At 43.9% G+C, this 17,648-nt stretch overlaps 1 protein-coding gene across 2 annotated transcripts in view; it reads right to left on the reverse strand.

Annotated features, from left to right (window-relative positions):
• Positions 1-1,153: 1,153 nt before the first annotated feature.
• Positions 1,154-17,648, reverse strand: part of VGLL3 (vestigial like family member 3) — a 28,411-nt gene continuing 11,916 nt past the window's right edge. For both annotated transcript variants that reach the window (XM_055703172.1, XM_055703171.1), the window contains exons 3-4: positions 13,755-14,255; positions 1,154-7,159 (exon numbers count right to left, since the gene is read on the reverse strand). In XM_055703172.1, the coding sequence (XP_055559147.1) occupies positions 7,116-7,159; positions 13,755-14,255 (545 nt within the window). In that variant the 3' untranslated portion in view covers positions 1,154-7,115. The remainder of the gene's footprint in view (positions 7,160-13,754; positions 14,256-17,648) is intronic.

The following is a 17,648-nucleotide window of genomic DNA, read 5'->3' on the forward strand; positions in this document are numbered from 1 at the left end:
TCTGGTATTTTTTGATGGCTGTCACATCCCACTCTACCTCTTTCATGTATTAGCCAAGCCATCATTAGGCATTATTTCCTTATTTTTCAGTGGTCTGTATCCCATCTTCATCCCCACTGCCCATGGAGACCATGTCTCTCCTGGTAGCTCCTAACCCCACTCTCCTATAGGAAGATTTTGAACCTAGTCTCCTCCTTTCCTGGCCTTCCTCTCCCCGAGTTTCTGGCTGGCAGCTCTCTCCATCTCTTCCTCATGGCCTAAGAAGGAAGGACACGGTGATTTTGCACACAGAAAAAGCACCCTGCTTGCTGCCTAGTCCTAGAAACCGCGTCTGGAGCAGGACGTATGGGGAAAATCCTGCTCATCTCCTGATGCTCTGAAACAGCACATCCCATATGGTCAGGATCTTCAGAGGATTTTGCAACTAAACTCTTAACAGCTCCCTGCTGATTGCGTGCAAGTGGCAATTTTTCAACAGCTGAGTGCTTGGCCAAAGTTGGAGGGCTTTTTTTTTTTCCCCTCTGTTGGAACAGTTAATGATGAATCTGTTACCAAAACACCAAACCTTCAGCCCTTGAGCCAGAACATAGACATGCAAACATTTCTTAATTAAACAGTTTTAAAATAATTTCAGCAAGGGCAAAGTTACCTCCTTAGAGGGAATCACGGAGCTTTGCCAAAAAAAAGTAGATTTGAGATAAATACCTTGCATGGAAAGTCTCTACTTGATGACTGTCCAAACTGCCAGAAAATAGTAAAACGTAAAAGGGTCTTACGCTAAGAAGTATCATGTTGTGATTCTACTAGGTCTGAGTGTAAAATAGCCTCTAGTGTTGATGCAGCTTAAAAAATTATTTAAGGGGTATTAAAAAAAAAAAACAAAAACGACGACAATTGTAGCAGAAACAATTGACAGTAACTGAAATGGAAACCTAGTGCCATCATGAGAACCCTGCCTGAAACTCCTTTGATGCTAGACTTTCACTCCATCCAATTTTAGTAGAGAAAGAGTTTATAACACTTGTTTTACAAGAGAAGACAAACCCTTGGCTCTAAAAACTCAATCTCATGGGGGAAAAAAAAAAAAAGGAAAAGAAACTCAGGATGCTGTAATTTACAAAGAGATTTATGAGTTCTTCAGTTGCATAAGAAGAAAAGAAAGCATTAGGTAATTGTTGAGAAATACAGACCAAACCGAAAATGCTACATAAAAAATATAACAATAAAATTCACATTAAATTATTTATTCAGTAATTAAAACAGTGACATTTTTCTTTATACACAGCCCCACCACCAGTTTTGATGAGAGGGGCAAAAAAAGTTCAATGGAGTTTTGAGGGAAGCGGGGTTGGAAAACAGGTGGGAAGAGGAGAGGGACCCTGATTTGACTGATGGTTTTAAACAACAGCTACAAACAGCTAGCAGGGAAAGTGCAGCGTAGTTCTGCAGATATTTTACTAATTACTGTAAACCTCAACTGCTATAAATATCGGTTGCCTATAGGTACTAGCTACCTGAGCCCAAGCTCACTGGAATCAATGCCGATTCCAGCTGATGTCCACCAATGTGGGACCAGATCCCAGGCCCCCATGCTGTGCCAGCCAACACCGGACTGCAACTCAGGCATTTGAGGCTGGTCCCAACAACCTCAATGCCATCAAAGATTTCCAAAGACACCGGGGGGGGTCCGGGGAGGAAGCAGTATTTGGGCTCCTGTATGCAAATGGCCACCGTCAATGATGCACAGCTGATCCATCTTGAAGGCTTGAGCCTTTGAGCAGATGCATGAGTTAACTGTGATGTTTTAATCACCCCCATTCCTCAAGTATCTTTATTGGGAGCTAAGAACATTCTGCACTTCACATGGATCCCCAGCTCCGCTTTCATAGGTGCCACCATGGTGTCATGGAGACTGCCGAGCAAGAACAGGGAAAGAGTTACTGGGCACTGTGCAGACCAAGGGCAGCTAAAACACAGGTTTCCAAGGACATTCTAATTCCCCTTAGCAAACGGTTCACCCCACAAGTGTAGAAACCTGCCAATACAGTCTGATTTTAGTATGTTGAGCAGTGGCTGCCCAAACGCCTACATACAACGCTGGAGAGGATCACAGCTCTACCAGCTCAACCCCTCAACCCCTGCAAGACACCTGCTCCTGCTCTCCTGTCACAAGGACTGCATTTTGACCTTGCTCAGCCAAGAGTCCATTAGTCTTTAAAGGGACATCTTCCTGCATCACAGCTATCAGATCCTGCCCATAGGGCTAATACGTAAAAGAAGTATTTAGTTCTGCATACATTCCTGCTTTACGTGAGATTTCAGTTCCAAACAACATGCATCAACTTTTTTTTTTTTTAAAAGATCCGCACACAATCAATATTTATCATCCAAATACCCTTTAAAAGCTCAAAGGTTGATATGCTAAAGCCAAGAAGTCGATTTTAAAAATATATATATTTCTAAATTGTTTATAAGAAATATATGTTGCTGGTCCATTGATACAGAGAAAAAGCTTGTACCTGAAGTTATTTAAAAGAACCATATTCAAAAAGATATGCTTGTCTGCTAAAAGGCAATATATTGCACCTCTATATAATTCTGCTGACTCCACGGTCACCTTTACAGATACAACAAATCAGGCATGTCAGAAAAGGGGTTTTTTTTTCTGAGTTTTTGTTACTGTTATTTGGGTTTGGTTTTTTACAAGTATAGGAAAATTCCATTCACTCCTGAGTTAACAGAGAACACAATAAAATGCCTACATTTTCTCAGTCTCAGATGAGATTTAGTGATGTCTTTCATTTCCAAAAGATGTGCATTTGAAGCTTGAGGGTGGCATGGAGGGAAACAGGTATAGCTACACGTGAGTGTGTGTATATATATGTATATCTATATAGATATATACGCACACATAAGGAATTCTGGGAGGAGAAAGACTGCCTGGAAGTAGAAAGACTGGGTACAGGCAAGGCAATCCTAGTGCAGGGGGAGGGAAACGTGACACATTTCCCCCCCCCCCCGCCTCCCCCCGCAACCTCTGCTTTCTCTGAAAGCTGTGACCAGAGATTCATTCTCGAAAGTGAGTCCTGAGGCAGAAGTAGACAACAGAGAGAAAACTGCCACTCACTGAATATCTTCACACTAGGAAAAAGGTATCAGATAAACTGATAACTGATTTTGTGTGTCTGCTGAGGGGAGGAATCGGAACAAAGTGCAATTTTACTGCAGCCAAGTATAGCTCCTTCAGCTCTCCAGAACTCAAACCTGCTGGGCGGTCAGTAGCTGCACTGTTCCATCATCTTTTGGGGATGGAAACGTCCAGTTGAAACAAACTGGTATATGCTTTTCAAAAACTGGTGAGCAGCTTGAACCTTCCCAGTCTTAAAAGGAACAAACAAAAAATAACAGCAGATTTCTCAACGTTAATAGGAATAAAATAAAAGCCTGGACAACTTTAAGGAGTTTAGTATGTAGATTTTCTTGAAATAAAACAATGATTTCCCCTATGTTCTCCCAGAAACAGTGACAGAGTACATCATGTTTCATAAGTCCTCGCAAGATGAATCATCCACGTTCTTGGGACAGCATCAGACCTCATCACACATAAAAAGAATGAAACAACTCCTTTAGTAATGTGTTAAGATGCATAACTTGTCTGCGACCTGATTTTAATGGCCTTTTTTTTTTCCTATTTGCAGAAACATGAGCAGTCTTAACATCTCCGTTTCTTTCTCACTGCCATCCATTCTCCGTAACTGCAACGCTGCGAGCAAGCGCTCCCCTCCTCTTTCAAGAATAAAACCATCACAGCATCTGCTTCTCATAAGCACGTTTGTGCGTGTGTAAGTGTGCGTGTATGAGAGAAAGAGAGAGAGAGAGAGAAGTAAATCTGCTGAATTTAACTTTAAAGTTTGCCACAAGGAAGGAATTTGTCTTTCCCATCCTTGAAATTGCAGAACACAGAAGTAGGGGTAACACTATGCACTGGCACTTTTACTTTCAATTTAATTGTTAGTGCGGGGGACGGTTAGTGCCTGAGGAAAAAAAATGAATTTATTTGACTTCCAAAGTCAATTGACCAGTGCGTGGATGGATACAGATACAGATGATAGCAGGTTTTTATTGCCACTTGTCTCCCAGAGCCTGCAGAGCGACAGAAGTTCCTTCGGCACACTCACAGCTTCAGCAGTGGAAAGAAAATGGGCACGTGATAGTAGTCCTAGAGGTGGAAGAGGCACTAGTTTCACCACATAATCCTCCCCACCACCCATCAACTCCATAAAACAATCCAGAAAGGGATTCCAGTGCAAACTGTGGGCCTGTTTTTCCCTGTCCCATTCTGCTTTGACATCTATAGGGAACGGCAGGAGGTCTCTCATCATCTGAACTTGCAAAGAGGAAGGCAATGAGCTGACTGTTTTTGCTAGACTTTATACTATTTCAGGGCATCAAACACACTACACCCCAAAAATAAATGCTGCATTTTCTTTTGCTCCCCCACCCCACCCCCAAACTCCCCAGCTCTGAAGTTCAAAGAGAATACACTGCCGCTTAGCCTTCCAGCTTTGCCAAGGCCAGAAAAAAGTTAAAATATATATATATATATATATAAAATAACCTTGTATTTTTTTTCCTCCCAGTATTTCTAACGCTGTCAGAATGTCCAAGTCAGACCTCTTTCTTTTGAGATATCTCCTGAGCTATACTGTCCTGATAAGAAAGCGAACCATGGTAGCCGTTACTACATTCCCTCCCGTACACTTTTCCCACTGCAATACGAATTCGTTGACAAATTGAGGAGCTCGCTCCACCAAAGCGGCAATAACATGTAGAACTGTCATGAGAGTAAAATTTATTAAGAGAAAGAAATGCCGATGGACTATAAAGATGAGGGGAAAAAAAACCCCTACATTTAATTCAGCATCCCAACACAGAAACTACAACCCTACTATTTCAAAGTAATATTTAAGCATAGTCCACTCGGCACTTACACGCTGTCTCAAACTTCAGATCAGCAAGGTACACACTCAAGGGTCTTGCCAAATGGTGACATAATCCTAATGCCTCCAGTGCCAGCGTGTCAAGCCTTCTCACGTGTCAAGGGAGAACGCTCAACACCTCATAGGATCAAGTTCAAAAAGCCTGGAAAGAAGCAGCAGCGCAGGGAGGGAGGCCTGGATCTCGGAGCAGCATGCACATCCCAGCACTCCTCCTCCCCTTTCACACGCGGACCCATGTGGTCTCCACCTGACAAACCTACATTTACAACGCTCGTTGCCTGAAAATTAAACTGTTTCTTATCTCAGCCATGTGTTTATGTCTTGGTTTGCATTTACCTGGTTCGTCTTTCAGACGGGGGTGTCTGAAAACAGCGGTGACTGAAATACAACAGGTTATAAGGGCCTTAGGAAATACTACAGAGGGACCCTGGGTGCACGGAGCAGAAAGGCAACATTTCTAAGCAATAGCAAGGATCTGGCACCCCCGGCCCTGATCCTGCGCTCAGTCCCACCTGAGCAGACACATGGTGACACCGGCTGGCATCGCTAAGGGCTGGACACAGAGGCTGACCCAGCTCCAGCCCGTCGCAGGGCTGGGGCTGTCAAGGGCAACCTTGCAGCCCTTTTATCAGCACAGGACCGGGCTCACCTTGGCTTCAGCTAACGTCCTTATCATGCAAATCAGATCCAAGGGCCAGGCCAGAAATGGGGCTCCCCAAGCACCTTGCAGAGCGCTGTGGCTAGATGTGGCCACGTCGTTTCCAAGTTCAGATGCTTATCCAGACAGCAGCCAAGCCTGAATCTGTGCACGCAGAGCACGTGCAACTTCTTACAAAACTCAAAAGCTGCAGCTGCGGTCTCGTAAGGCCCATAGCAAATCTTAGGTCAGATAAAAAGAGTTTGAAGTCAAGAGGAGTTGAAAATTTCAGCGCTTTCCATGAGATGCTCAGCAGACAGATCAGGCCAGTTGAAAACATTTTGTTTCCACAAGTCACACATCTTTTTATAAAACTGACATTTCTTTCCTGAATATCAGTGTTCTAATTTACCACCCTTGAAATGGCTTAGGTGAAAATCCTGCCCCGTGAGTTAAAATAAGATTATACTGATATTTATGACCACTATGAGGGCCTGAAAGATAACCCATAGGGGAACTGTGTTCAACAGCTTCAATGTACGCCAGATGAGGCCCAAAATCATGTTTTATTTAAATCCATGAGAGTATTTGGTCCATTTTGAAAGGATGGATGGGTTGGAAATGCAGTTCCTGTAACCCCAAGCTTTGCTCCATGCTAAAGGTGTTTGCAAGATTCTGACAAGCAGCATAGCCCGAAGCCACCTTTAGAAGCAAGAAAATAAAAACACTCTTACTACAATCTAACACCAGGAAAAATATTTGGCTGACACTTTAGGTGCGAATTATACTGCTTAAGCTAGAACAAAAGGACAAAAACATCAAAATCGAGTAATGTGGAAACAAGGAAGGTTTAGCTCTTTAAAAAGAAAGGAAAGATAGACATTTGAGGTAACAAACAAAAAACCCAAAATGCACAAAACACATCACAGACATCTAAAAATAGCATTTTATACATTTTTTTTGCCAGTGCTTCTCTGAGAGCAAGTTCTTTAAACAGAACTTAACAATTTTACATTTTTTTTAAAAAAATATGTCATCCTAAAATAGCCCATCAATCCTTACCCAAACTTTCTGTATTTCTACAAAAATAGATGCACAAAGAGCTACAAAATACTGTATTCCTGAAAGGAGGCGCACTGTAGTCAAGGGAGAGTCTTTTTCCTGACAATTGAGACTGTTCATAAAAATATCAAGCTGAACAAAACAAAACACTGTTAAAGGAGCAGAAAGGAGTTAGGTTGCCCAGCTGCAGCAGGCTCAGATGAGGAGAGAAAGAAAAGTTAGGTTTTTGGTTTTTTTCCAACACTGTGGGACCTATAAACGGCCTTACAAACAAAAGGCTCAATAGCAGAACCAGAGTGGTTGGCTCTTCATCTTCATGTGTGTCCTTTGCCCCATGCAGGAGGAGTCAACGACTGTTCTATCGCCCGCCCAGCTGCTCTGACTCCAGCTCTAGCTGGTCTTAATTTATCTGAACTTCAGAACCAAGAAGTTTCCTTGCTCTTGTCCTGATGCTGTAGACCTACATTTCAGAAAACAAAACAAAATTAAAATTTGATACAGCTTTTTCCTCCCCCTCCCCAAGCAACTGAAGTAAGAATAAACACATTTTGATCTAAAAAAACCAACCAACCAACCAAACATACAAAAAACCAAACAAAAACCCCTCACAACTTACCAGCCTAGTGGACTTGTTAGTGACATTGCTATTGTTCCCTATTGTTGCGTATATGTGGGATAAGCTTAAACCATACTTAAGTTTTACACTGGCTCAAGCAGTTCAGGAACACTGATAAAATCCTGGGTGCACTTCCTTGGTTCGACCTCATTTGGAGCATGGCATAATGTGGTAAAATCCTGCAGGTCTGCAGAGATGATCCAGTATGCAAGAGAATAATTTTTCCTGACAAGGGGTCAGCCAAAGACCCTACCTCTTTTAGAAAAGGCCTGTGACACTTCAGGATCTCGCAGTTTCTGTGGCATTTCACTTTACAGAAGAGAGAGGGAAAATATTCCTGCAGCATGTAAAAAACCCAAATAATTTCACCTACAGAGTGTCAGATTTTTAGCCAAGAACGGCTAGTGCTTCCACATGGGAAAAATTAATGATTTTCAGCTTGCATTTGTTATGAGTTCCTCTAACATTTTCCTTTATAAAAAGTGAGGACTATCTAATAAATGTGGTGCTATGTTGTGGCTTTAGCATTATTGACTTGGAACCTGTGTTGTAATCTGGGATTTCTCTGCCCCAGAGGGATTCAATCTTCGCTAGATTTACACCCAGCAGGGCGTATACCTAAAATCCAGACAATTGAGGGGGAGGCGCGGATGAAACTTCCCAAAGAAGATACATTCTTGCTCATTTATAGGAAAAGTAAAAAGGAGAGAGGTGCAGGCACATATTTTCAGAGGCAGTAAAGCACTTTGGACTCATCAGTTTAAAACCTGCCCCTTGATGTTTTGAGCCAAGTAAATCACATTTCGTGAGATGAAGGTGCACTTCCCACTATAAATCACATTGCTATATAGACAGCAACGCTCCACTCTGTGTCATACTGTGTAGTGCCCTGCTACATAGAGTACCAAGACCAATGCATCAACTACCTGATCTGCCAGGAATTTAGGGGCAATCTCACCACTAACGTAAGTAGGTGCAACTCTAGACTTCAGTGATGTTGTAACCATTGGAGCTCCGCGTTGATTTGATCTTTAACCTGTGAAAAGTGACGGACCCATGTGCTAAGCATGGATTTCTCGTTTCCGTATCTGATCATATAGTGAAACGCAAAGGAAGACCCGTATGTTTTTAGAAAGCCTAATAGCCATGACAGTTCACATCTGACCACTACCTCTGTGTTATAAGAGTATAAACAGCTAAATAGTTAATGATGATCAACATAATTTCAGAGTTGAGCTTCAAAGCATTTAACAGTCATACAAAAGATGACAGCGCATGGCTCTATCCATGTGAGGATTCCTAAGCAGCATCCAAACGGTTGTGGGTCCAGCAGTGACACAGACAAGGAAAGCACACAGGCAGAGCATGCCAGAACCTGTTCAGTGGCTTTCTGCTCCATTCCACATGCACTTGCACCTACTTCTTTAGACTGGAAAAACTGGGATATCCCTCAACTAAAACATGCCTACAAAAACATGTTCAGGGGCTCTCTGGTCACTGAAGACGTCTTCTTCCTGCTTAAGAATTACTTGTTTTCCTGGCAGCATCGTTCCCAGGCAGAGTCAGCATAAACTGCTGTTAGTTTCCTTCAAAGCTCCCTCAAAGTTAGTGATGACAATTTTGTGTTATTCTTCCCCTGCTGTTTACAACTTTTTTTAAATAAAGATGACAACAACGATGACAACAAGAGAGAGTCAGGCAGCAGAAACCTTTCAGAGTGTAAGGAAGTCATTTAAGTTCACCAGTGGAGCACTAAAGGCCACCAGAGGCAATGGAAGCCCCTGAGAAGAAAACAGGTTACATGGCTCCTAGCAGCTTTAAAAAACCACACGCACACCGCCCCTCTTTACGAGGGTGTCCCCCTGATAGCAGCAACTGGTAGAAGGGGAATAACCAGCTGAACACGCACCTTCCTAGTTAGGTGTCTTTGCAACAAAAAGAAGTAACTGTACAAAGGTTTAAGGTATAGCCAATAACTCTTACGAACAGCCAGAGAAAACAATCCAAAAAACCAAAGTTGCCTTAGTTACAGAACTGAATGTGGAACACTGCTCATGCCTTTTCCTCATTATATTCCCATCTCCTTCATGGCAAGGCTGTCTGCAGTCCTCATACATCATCCAAGTGCAACCCTGCCACTAACGGAGAGCTTCCACTTGCAGCCTGCTGCGAGAACATTTTCCTTTTCGCACGGACACCCTGCATGAGTCAGTATTGCCACCCCAGCACAGCTCCCTGCCGCTGGGATACCAACGTTACAGCTAAGTGCCATGCAAGCAGAACCCATGGTCTGTGGGAACATCTAAACAAATGTTAAGAGCTGTGACAAGCTTGTGGTGCGTGTGAACAGCGGTAACTCTACAGCAGGCAGCAGACTGACCAGCCCAATTCCGTATTGAACGTGACACACTGACATACAGGCAATTCCAAAAGCGGACTTTCCATACTTGGCCAGGACTAGCGGATGTCAATTAATTCACCAAAAATTAAAGTTATGCACATCAACGTGCATAACTTTGCATGATAAAGGGTGTACACCTCAATTTTAAGGCAGACTTACAGCCTCCAGATATGCCAAAATCCTGCTCTGCTTTCAGCGTGCTGGGGCTACAGGAAGCCTCCTCCAGCACATCTGTCCAACAGCAGGACAGGATATCCTCCGGGGCTCTGCAGCAGCACAGTAAATTGCTCTGCTCTCCTCCCCACGGGGCTGCCCAAAGGCCTGGCAGCTGCCAGCACAGCTGGATCTGACTGACCACCTGAAGTGCCCGGTATGCAGGGCAGCCTCCTGCCCTGCTCCTGAGGGTAACACTGATGGCTGGAACCATCAGCTCTGCTGCAAGAGAGCAATTCGCCTCCCCTTGCCCGTGGTCTTAAGTGCTCAACTCAGCCTGCATACCCTTAATGTAAACACGAGGGTTCAGCCCCAGCGCCGTGGGATTACAGCTGCAGCCATTCTCCCTGTACAAGGGCTGTGAACTGCAGCCAGCGCTGTTGGAGGCTGACCTTGCTTTGCTTGACATCAGCGGGGCAGGGAATCGTGGCCTAAAGCACAAACATGCTGCACTTCTATCGATGTGTTTGTATCAATACCTGATATAAAACATACTTTTAGACTGAGCATCAGAGCTTGGGCACTTCAGCTTTGGAAAGACACTTGCATAACAGCAGCCACAAACATCACAGGTTTTAATAGATTTTGATGCAGACCAGCATTTTCCTTAATCCCACCTGTACCAATAAAGAAGCTTCTAAAAGGGTTAATTTGCAACACACTACATGAGGATTGAGCCACATTTAATGGGAATCAGGTAGCTAAATCCCTCTTCATCCCCTAAAGCAGGACCATGTAAGTTCAAACAGATGTGCAAGACAGATCAATACTTAGCTCTATGAATGGTGATATGATGATGTCCCACACAATCTGTTCTCAAACATAAATTCCCAAATTATACCATGCATGCCAGGGGAACCCCCTCTTCATCTTTGAAGTGATTCAGCACCATCCATTCATGAGATCGAATATTTGGCTTAGTATGGCAGAGATGCAACAATGTAGCTGGAAGAGGGTAAAATTACAGCCAGCCTACCCTGATCCCAACACTATCATTCCATATAAGACAGCGTGAGGAATTTTGCAAATGTTTCTATAATCGCATGCGACAGCAGCACAAGAAATGTGACCCATAGTAAGCAGGGGGGGAATCATTTTCATATCGGAAGGGCTCTGAAAAGCAGCATCTAGGTATATACACCAAATGAGCTTGTTTTTTTTGGGTTTTTTGTTGGTTTTTGTTTTTTTTTTTTACACAAATCATCTGAAGCTCATGGAATCTGATATATTGACAGCTCCACAGGTTGACGTCTTATTCTCCAGGGACATATGAGCAAAGACTTCCAGAATCAAAGTCTCTTCTTGCCACTATGGCTTTATCCTACTCTGCAGAAATGACTTCTGTGCTGCAGAAAGCCAGTACACTTCTCCAGGCCCTTCAGTTTTTAGCCTCTCTGTTGAGATTGCTGCCTCACATTAATGTAATGAAATTCCGTGTGATGTGAAGACTTATCCAGTATAATCCTCCCCTGGAGTGGATGTGCAGCAAGAAAAGCTTCATCTGTGCCGGTGAGGGCTGGATGCAACTCAGTGCGGTGCTTCAGCAGCTCCCTCCTCTCCCCACCAGCACAACACACCTTCCCTGGGATGATACCATTTGATGTGCATGCAAAACACTGGGGCAATTAAGCTCCCTCTTTTCACCCTGATCACGCTTGGAATGCCTGTCACCAAAGCATTTGTCTCAAATGTACAAGCTGTGGGCAATCCTGCAAAGGGAGCTCAGAGCCTGCCTGCCCTTCCCAGCAAGCCTCTGCTTGGAAAGCACGGGAGAGATGAGCGTGCAGGGTAAGAAAGCAAATAATTGTAATGTCACAGGCCACCACTACCTGCTGTGTTCCGTTGCTTGCTCCCTTGCTTCCAAAGCTTTATGTGCCAAACTGGGGCTGCCTGATAAGTTTTTGCTGTTGCGTTTCAGTGCATGGCCGTTTTGAATAGCCGCAAACAAGTGAGACATCGGTCTGCCGAGGTCCTCTGCTTCTGCCCCCTCTTTCCATTCCACCACTGGAACTCAAGGACTAAAACCCACACATCAGGCACGGGCCAGAAATTAACAGTTCAAGCCTTTTCCACTGCCTCCCCTGCCGAGTATACAAACTGCAATACCTGCCAGCCATTTTTGAGCGCTGCCAAAGCAGGATCCTGACAAAATTAGCATCCAACTGTCCCCTTCCACAGGGATCGTCACAAGGAGCAGGCAGCACCAAGCAAAGGCTGTATTAGTCCTCTACGGCAGCGCTAGGACCCATAGTCCTTTCTGAGGTACTGCGGTGTTACAGGAAAAAAGCACCTGGTTTATTAGATGTACTACTACCAACAAAATTGCAATAAGCAAACCCAACTTGCTCAGTACTGAAACAGCTCATGGTCTAGGCTGAAGTTATACCTAAGCCGGGTAGAAGTTTCTCCTGACTAGCACCCCTTACACAGCTCTCGGCTCCGTCCCCAAAGGTAAGTCAAATAGCAGAGCTCCGGAGCTGGACTGCTGGGGCTACTGCCACACCAGGGGGCTCGTCACCTCTACCAGGGGCAGCGACACTTCGCTCACCCTTCAGAGAAGGCAGCTCATTATGGAATCTGTCAGAAGGGCAAAACTTGAGATCCCAGTCTTGTCAGATTGTCATTTTATACCCAAAAGCATAAAATGCAATTCCTCTTGTATCACTGGCATGGCTGGAAATGTTATTAATAGATACAAAACTGTCCAGTGCTAAGACTCCTATCATGCTTTCTCTTAATTTCTTGAGGCAGCAAGTGGCACGGTATTTAGAAGAGATTATTGGTTCCCAGCTGCTATCAAGGGAAGAGAGAGATTTGCATTAGGTTCATAGTATTTCATATTTAAGAAATAGCATGTTTTTTTCTTTACCAATTCTTTGTTCCCCTGCACACTAATCAAAGCAAGGAAGTGCTTCTCGCACATTGAATCAGTTAGCTAGAGCTATCAAGAAGAGAGACAGATACTTTAAAGAAAAGGGAACAGAGATGCAAACCTAGTATTTCCTTAATAAATAACATAACGTGTTTCAGAAGTACTAATCTGCAAGGATCGCTGCTGGCGAGATAAATACCAAGCAGACTCAATAGTGCATATGAGCTCCAGGACAGATGCGCTGGAAACTGTTTGTCACCCATCATCACCTGATTGCAAGCAACTACGAGCAGCGAGGGCTGCTTGACTGCTCCTAACACTGAGATGGGAGCCTGCCAGGCAAAGCTCGCAGATGCAGATGTAGTTCGTGGAAGCTGTCCTACGCCTACAGACCCTGCAGCAAAATGGATCTAATTCACAGCCCTTTGCCTATACCCTACAGAAAGAAGTTTGGTTTGATGGTGAGCACAGCTCAACCGGCATCTCTGCTCTCTCTGTGACACCTGGATACTGCACAGGAAGGAAATGCCGATCTGTTCCAATTTAGATGAGTAGGATGCGATCCTCGTGCACTGACAAGTTATTAGTTCAGTCCTCATTGGAGCTGTATTTTGGTGAATGCACACATGAACTAGCTGGACAAGCTGGAAGCTTCCACATGGAAGTTTAATTAGCCATTTCCCACAAGATTTAAACCAAAAAAAATCTATCATGTCACAACTCATTTGGCTTGAATGGAACCAAGGCAGACAAAGGTCTCTCAGCAAAAGGCAGCGAGAGCTGGATGTTTCACAGCTCATCTGCCCTGACAGCAATTTTAGGAGAGATTCCCACCTGGAAATGTATTTGTAGAAGGCTCTGAGAACAAGCCCTGCTTCAGCTGTGGGGAGTCCACTTCTTTGCTCAAATCCTTCCTGCTAAAACAAGTCACAGACAAAATCGAACCACCTTACCTGTGTCAAACCCAAAACTTGGTACAATGTCCACCGTTCCATGAAAGGCTCCAGCCCATGCTGAGGTAGCGCTGGTGACAGCAGCGGGATCCGTCTTTGTCACGTCACACTGGGGAGCAGGAATCCTGGCTGCGCGGACTGAAGGCATCAGCAGGGACCCATACCGGGGGTCACGGTGTGAGCTGGGATGGTGATGGTGCATGTGTGGATGAGGGTGATGGCGATGCATGTACACGTCATGCATGTGTGCATACGAAGGGCTCACCTGAGATGCTAAAGGATAATGCCAGGATTCAGATGCAGCAGGGGGAGGAGGTGGGGCAGTCTGATGAAGGCCGTGTCCTGGCCAGCTGCTGGGATCTGGTGTTGGGAAGGTGCCTGGTGCAGTAACGGGGAAATCGGGGTGTACTCCACTTAAGCATGGTGGAGGGGGAGGCTGGTAAGAGCTGGTCCAAAATGAAGCTGGGAAACTGCTCCTTTGGCTTGAAATTGTTGAGCTTTCTGTAGAGAGGAGAGAAACGAAGTATGACTGAAGCTGAACAACAAATGTAATGACAAAAAAACCATAATGGTTTTCTACTCTCTGAAATTTGTAACACTGAACTCAAGCTTCCTCAGCAATTACAGACTGACAGAGCAGCTGAGGTAGGAGGGAACCTCTTGAGATCATCTAGTCCAACCCTTGTGCTCAAGCGGGATCAGCTGGAGCAGGTTGTCCAGGACCAGTAGATTTTGGCTGAGATCCAATCCCCACAACCTCTCTGGGCAACCTGTTCCAGCGTTTAGCAACCCTCAACAATTTAGATTAAAAGAAAGAAAAGCGTTTTCTTGTGTTCGGGCAGAATTTCCTCTCTTCTAATTCATGCCTGTTGCCTCTCCTGTCAGCAAGCATTGCTGAGGAGAGCCTGGCTCCCACATCTTCATTCCCTCCCATCAGGTATTTACACATATTGGTAAGATCCTCCCCAAGAAGACTTCTTCAGGCTGAGTCGTCACAGGTCTCTCAGGACCTTGGTACAGGAATCATGAGGAGAAGCTAACTCCTGACCAGAGCAGACCGCACCATTTGGGAAGGCAGCTGTTGTGGCTGTCAATGCTTCTGAGGACAGAGAAGCAGATCACAATGCAGAACAGGAGACATTTTGCTAAAGGAAGAATACCAGATCTTCTCAAACCAACTGCATGCTTTGATGGGATAAAGGTCGTATCTAATGCATCTTATGTTAATCACTTATAAAATATATCATGTTGCCCTGTACCCAGGAGGATCAGACAAGCAGAAATTTCTACATAACTGAAAGAGGTTTTTGTCCAAGTAAAAGACTCGCTGCTCCTTACAGCTAGGGCTCAACTTACATTATAATGGATTCTACCTCTACATTACAAAATCACATTCTAAAAATTCCTCTTTTGAAGGAGCAGTTAAGTGTTCTTGATGTGTAGGGAAGTACTAGCACCTCCATTCTCCCAATCCTCTTGCCAGCTCATGTTTGAAAGTACTGCTTCATGCAGTATGTCTCAGCTCAAAAAGGGTTGTTTTTTTTTTGTCAAAGATGGAAACACAAAAATACAGGACTTCACCTCTGATTAAAGAACAGTCATAATAATAGCCTACAGAGAAATAAAGCCAGGGAAGTTTAATATTTGATGAGGCAAGGAATCCTCTCTTCCTCATATAACATTTACCATTTTTATTTTTTTCTAAATGACCTTTTGTTTTACTTTGTTGAATAAGCAGCTGGAATAAGACTTGGGTGAAGACACCATTGAGAATGAACTGATTCTTCAAACGGTCCTGCCTCTGAACTTTGTTTACACAAAAATATTTTGGAAACAAGAACTGTAAAAGAATTTTCTGACTGCATCACAAGCACACTCATGTATCTGTTTTAAAATCCATTAAAATCACGGAAATTTTTCCTTGCCTCAATTAGCTTTGGTTTAGGCAGTTTATTGAGCCTGATTAAATTCTGATATTGGAAATAAACTTCACAAACACACTACGGAGAAACATAGAGAACTGCTTCAGAGGCTGCAAGCTTGTCTAGCAAACTGTACTCCAATACGGCTATCTTCATCAAAAGGCTGCGCTTTTTTAGCAACATATTTCTATTGCAATTCATGCTAGAAGACTGGACAGAGCTTCAAGCATATTACAGAAGCCTGAGCACCCCTCCAAAATTAGTATTGTTCCTTGTTCAAAAGGATTAGGCCAAGATGGAGAGCGCACATGTCTTACAGTGTTGGCAGCGGGGCTGGCAAAAAAAAGCAAAACCAACCTTCTTCGTGTGCAGCCTGTTGTTTTCTTCGTTGCTTAACAGAGGAGCACAGCTTGACAGTGCACTGCCAGTATTCTGGAAAATGAACCTCTGTAATCGGGAGTCTTTGGAACCTATCCGGCTGTTATCTGCATGGCAAAGCCCTAAATCCAAACCATGTCACTTCGAAAAAGCACAGAAAACCACAAAGCATCTGCGGGACAACTTTTATACAAGGAGAGAGCACTTCAAACCACTGGATGTGCCAATATGAATTCGTCCCAGACTGCAGAACAGCTTGGCTTTGCCCATCATGCAGAAGGTCTAGGCCACAGAGAGCATGTTGTTTGGTCACCTCTGTTTTTCAAACCTGTGCACATTCCCCAAAGCCATTACCACCGCCAGAAACTGCCAATGAGACACCGGAGTAACTGCAGAGGCCAGCCTCACCGGTCAAGGTCAAGTCATGTCACTGGAGGGACAGGGTCTATCCAAGTTATGTGAACATGCAAGAAAAGTTCATCCACCCTGAATGCTCACAGAGGATGCTACCAAGTGTGCAGCAATCCCAACAAGAACCATCCCCATGTTGAACCACAGCCCTCGACCACCACATATTTCCACGGTGTTTGAAGGGTCTCCTTTCCTTCCCACCTTTCAAACAGCAAGCACAACCAATTATCTTTACAGACGGCATCATGTCAGACACCTGGCCTCCGTGGGAGACGGCAACGGAGAAACAGCCATTTCAGCACTGTGCTTAAGTAAAAAAAAAAACCCAATAAAAAAACCTGAGTAGCTTCCACCAGCTTTCAGGAGGGGGGAAGGAGGAATTTAACAAAAATTGTCTGCCAAGAAAGACACTACAGTTACCACGATTTCCTATTCTAAGTGCAGGGAGGCAGGGAAATGGCAGCATCTCAAATACCACGAAGTGGTGACTAATGCGAATGTTCATGGTGGCTGGCCAACACGCACTGAAACCATGCCAAAGCCCGCATGCTGTAAAGAAGACAATGTATGGAATTTTCTGTAGTGCAACATTACCTCTCAGTTAAGGCAGAAGGAAAAAGAAAAGGAAAAAAAAAAAAAAAAAAAAAAAGAAAGAAAAATCGCAAAATCTAGGAAAGAAAAAGCCCCAACACTTTCAGCTAGGAAACACATGCTGATAAAAATACTGTTAAGGTAACATCAGTTTCAAGATATCATTAGTTTCATTAGCCCTTGCAAGAGATTTCAGGTAAAGATTTCGAGTAGCTACACCTACAATTCAATATTCAAAGTCCGTGTTACTGCAACACGTTGCAGGGAGCTGTATTTTATAAAAAGTCAGTTTCAAAGTTAATTTTATTTCAACACAGAAAAGACAAAAACTTGCTCTTCTCAGGACAACAGGTTCTATTTTCTGTATTTCTATTATTTTCTGTAAACAAAATCCCCCTTCAAAACAAAAAAACCCCACAATATCACCTTAATGATGAAATTACAGTTTGCTCTTCCATCAGCACACTAAAAACCCCTACAACAACAACAAAAAAAGCCCAAACCATTACTAACCCCTCCTTTCAGGTAAAGGAGAAATAACAGTGAGCTGAGTAGCCAGTCCTGCCCACACACTTTCCGTTTAAATCTGTAT

The sequence above is a fragment of the Falco cherrug genome, chromosome 2 (genome assembly GCF_023634085.1).
Source record: "Falco cherrug isolate bFalChe1 chromosome 2, bFalChe1.pri, whole genome shotgun sequence".
Classification (NCBI taxonomy): domain Eukaryota; kingdom Metazoa; phylum Chordata; class Aves; order Falconiformes; family Falconidae; genus Falco; species Falco cherrug.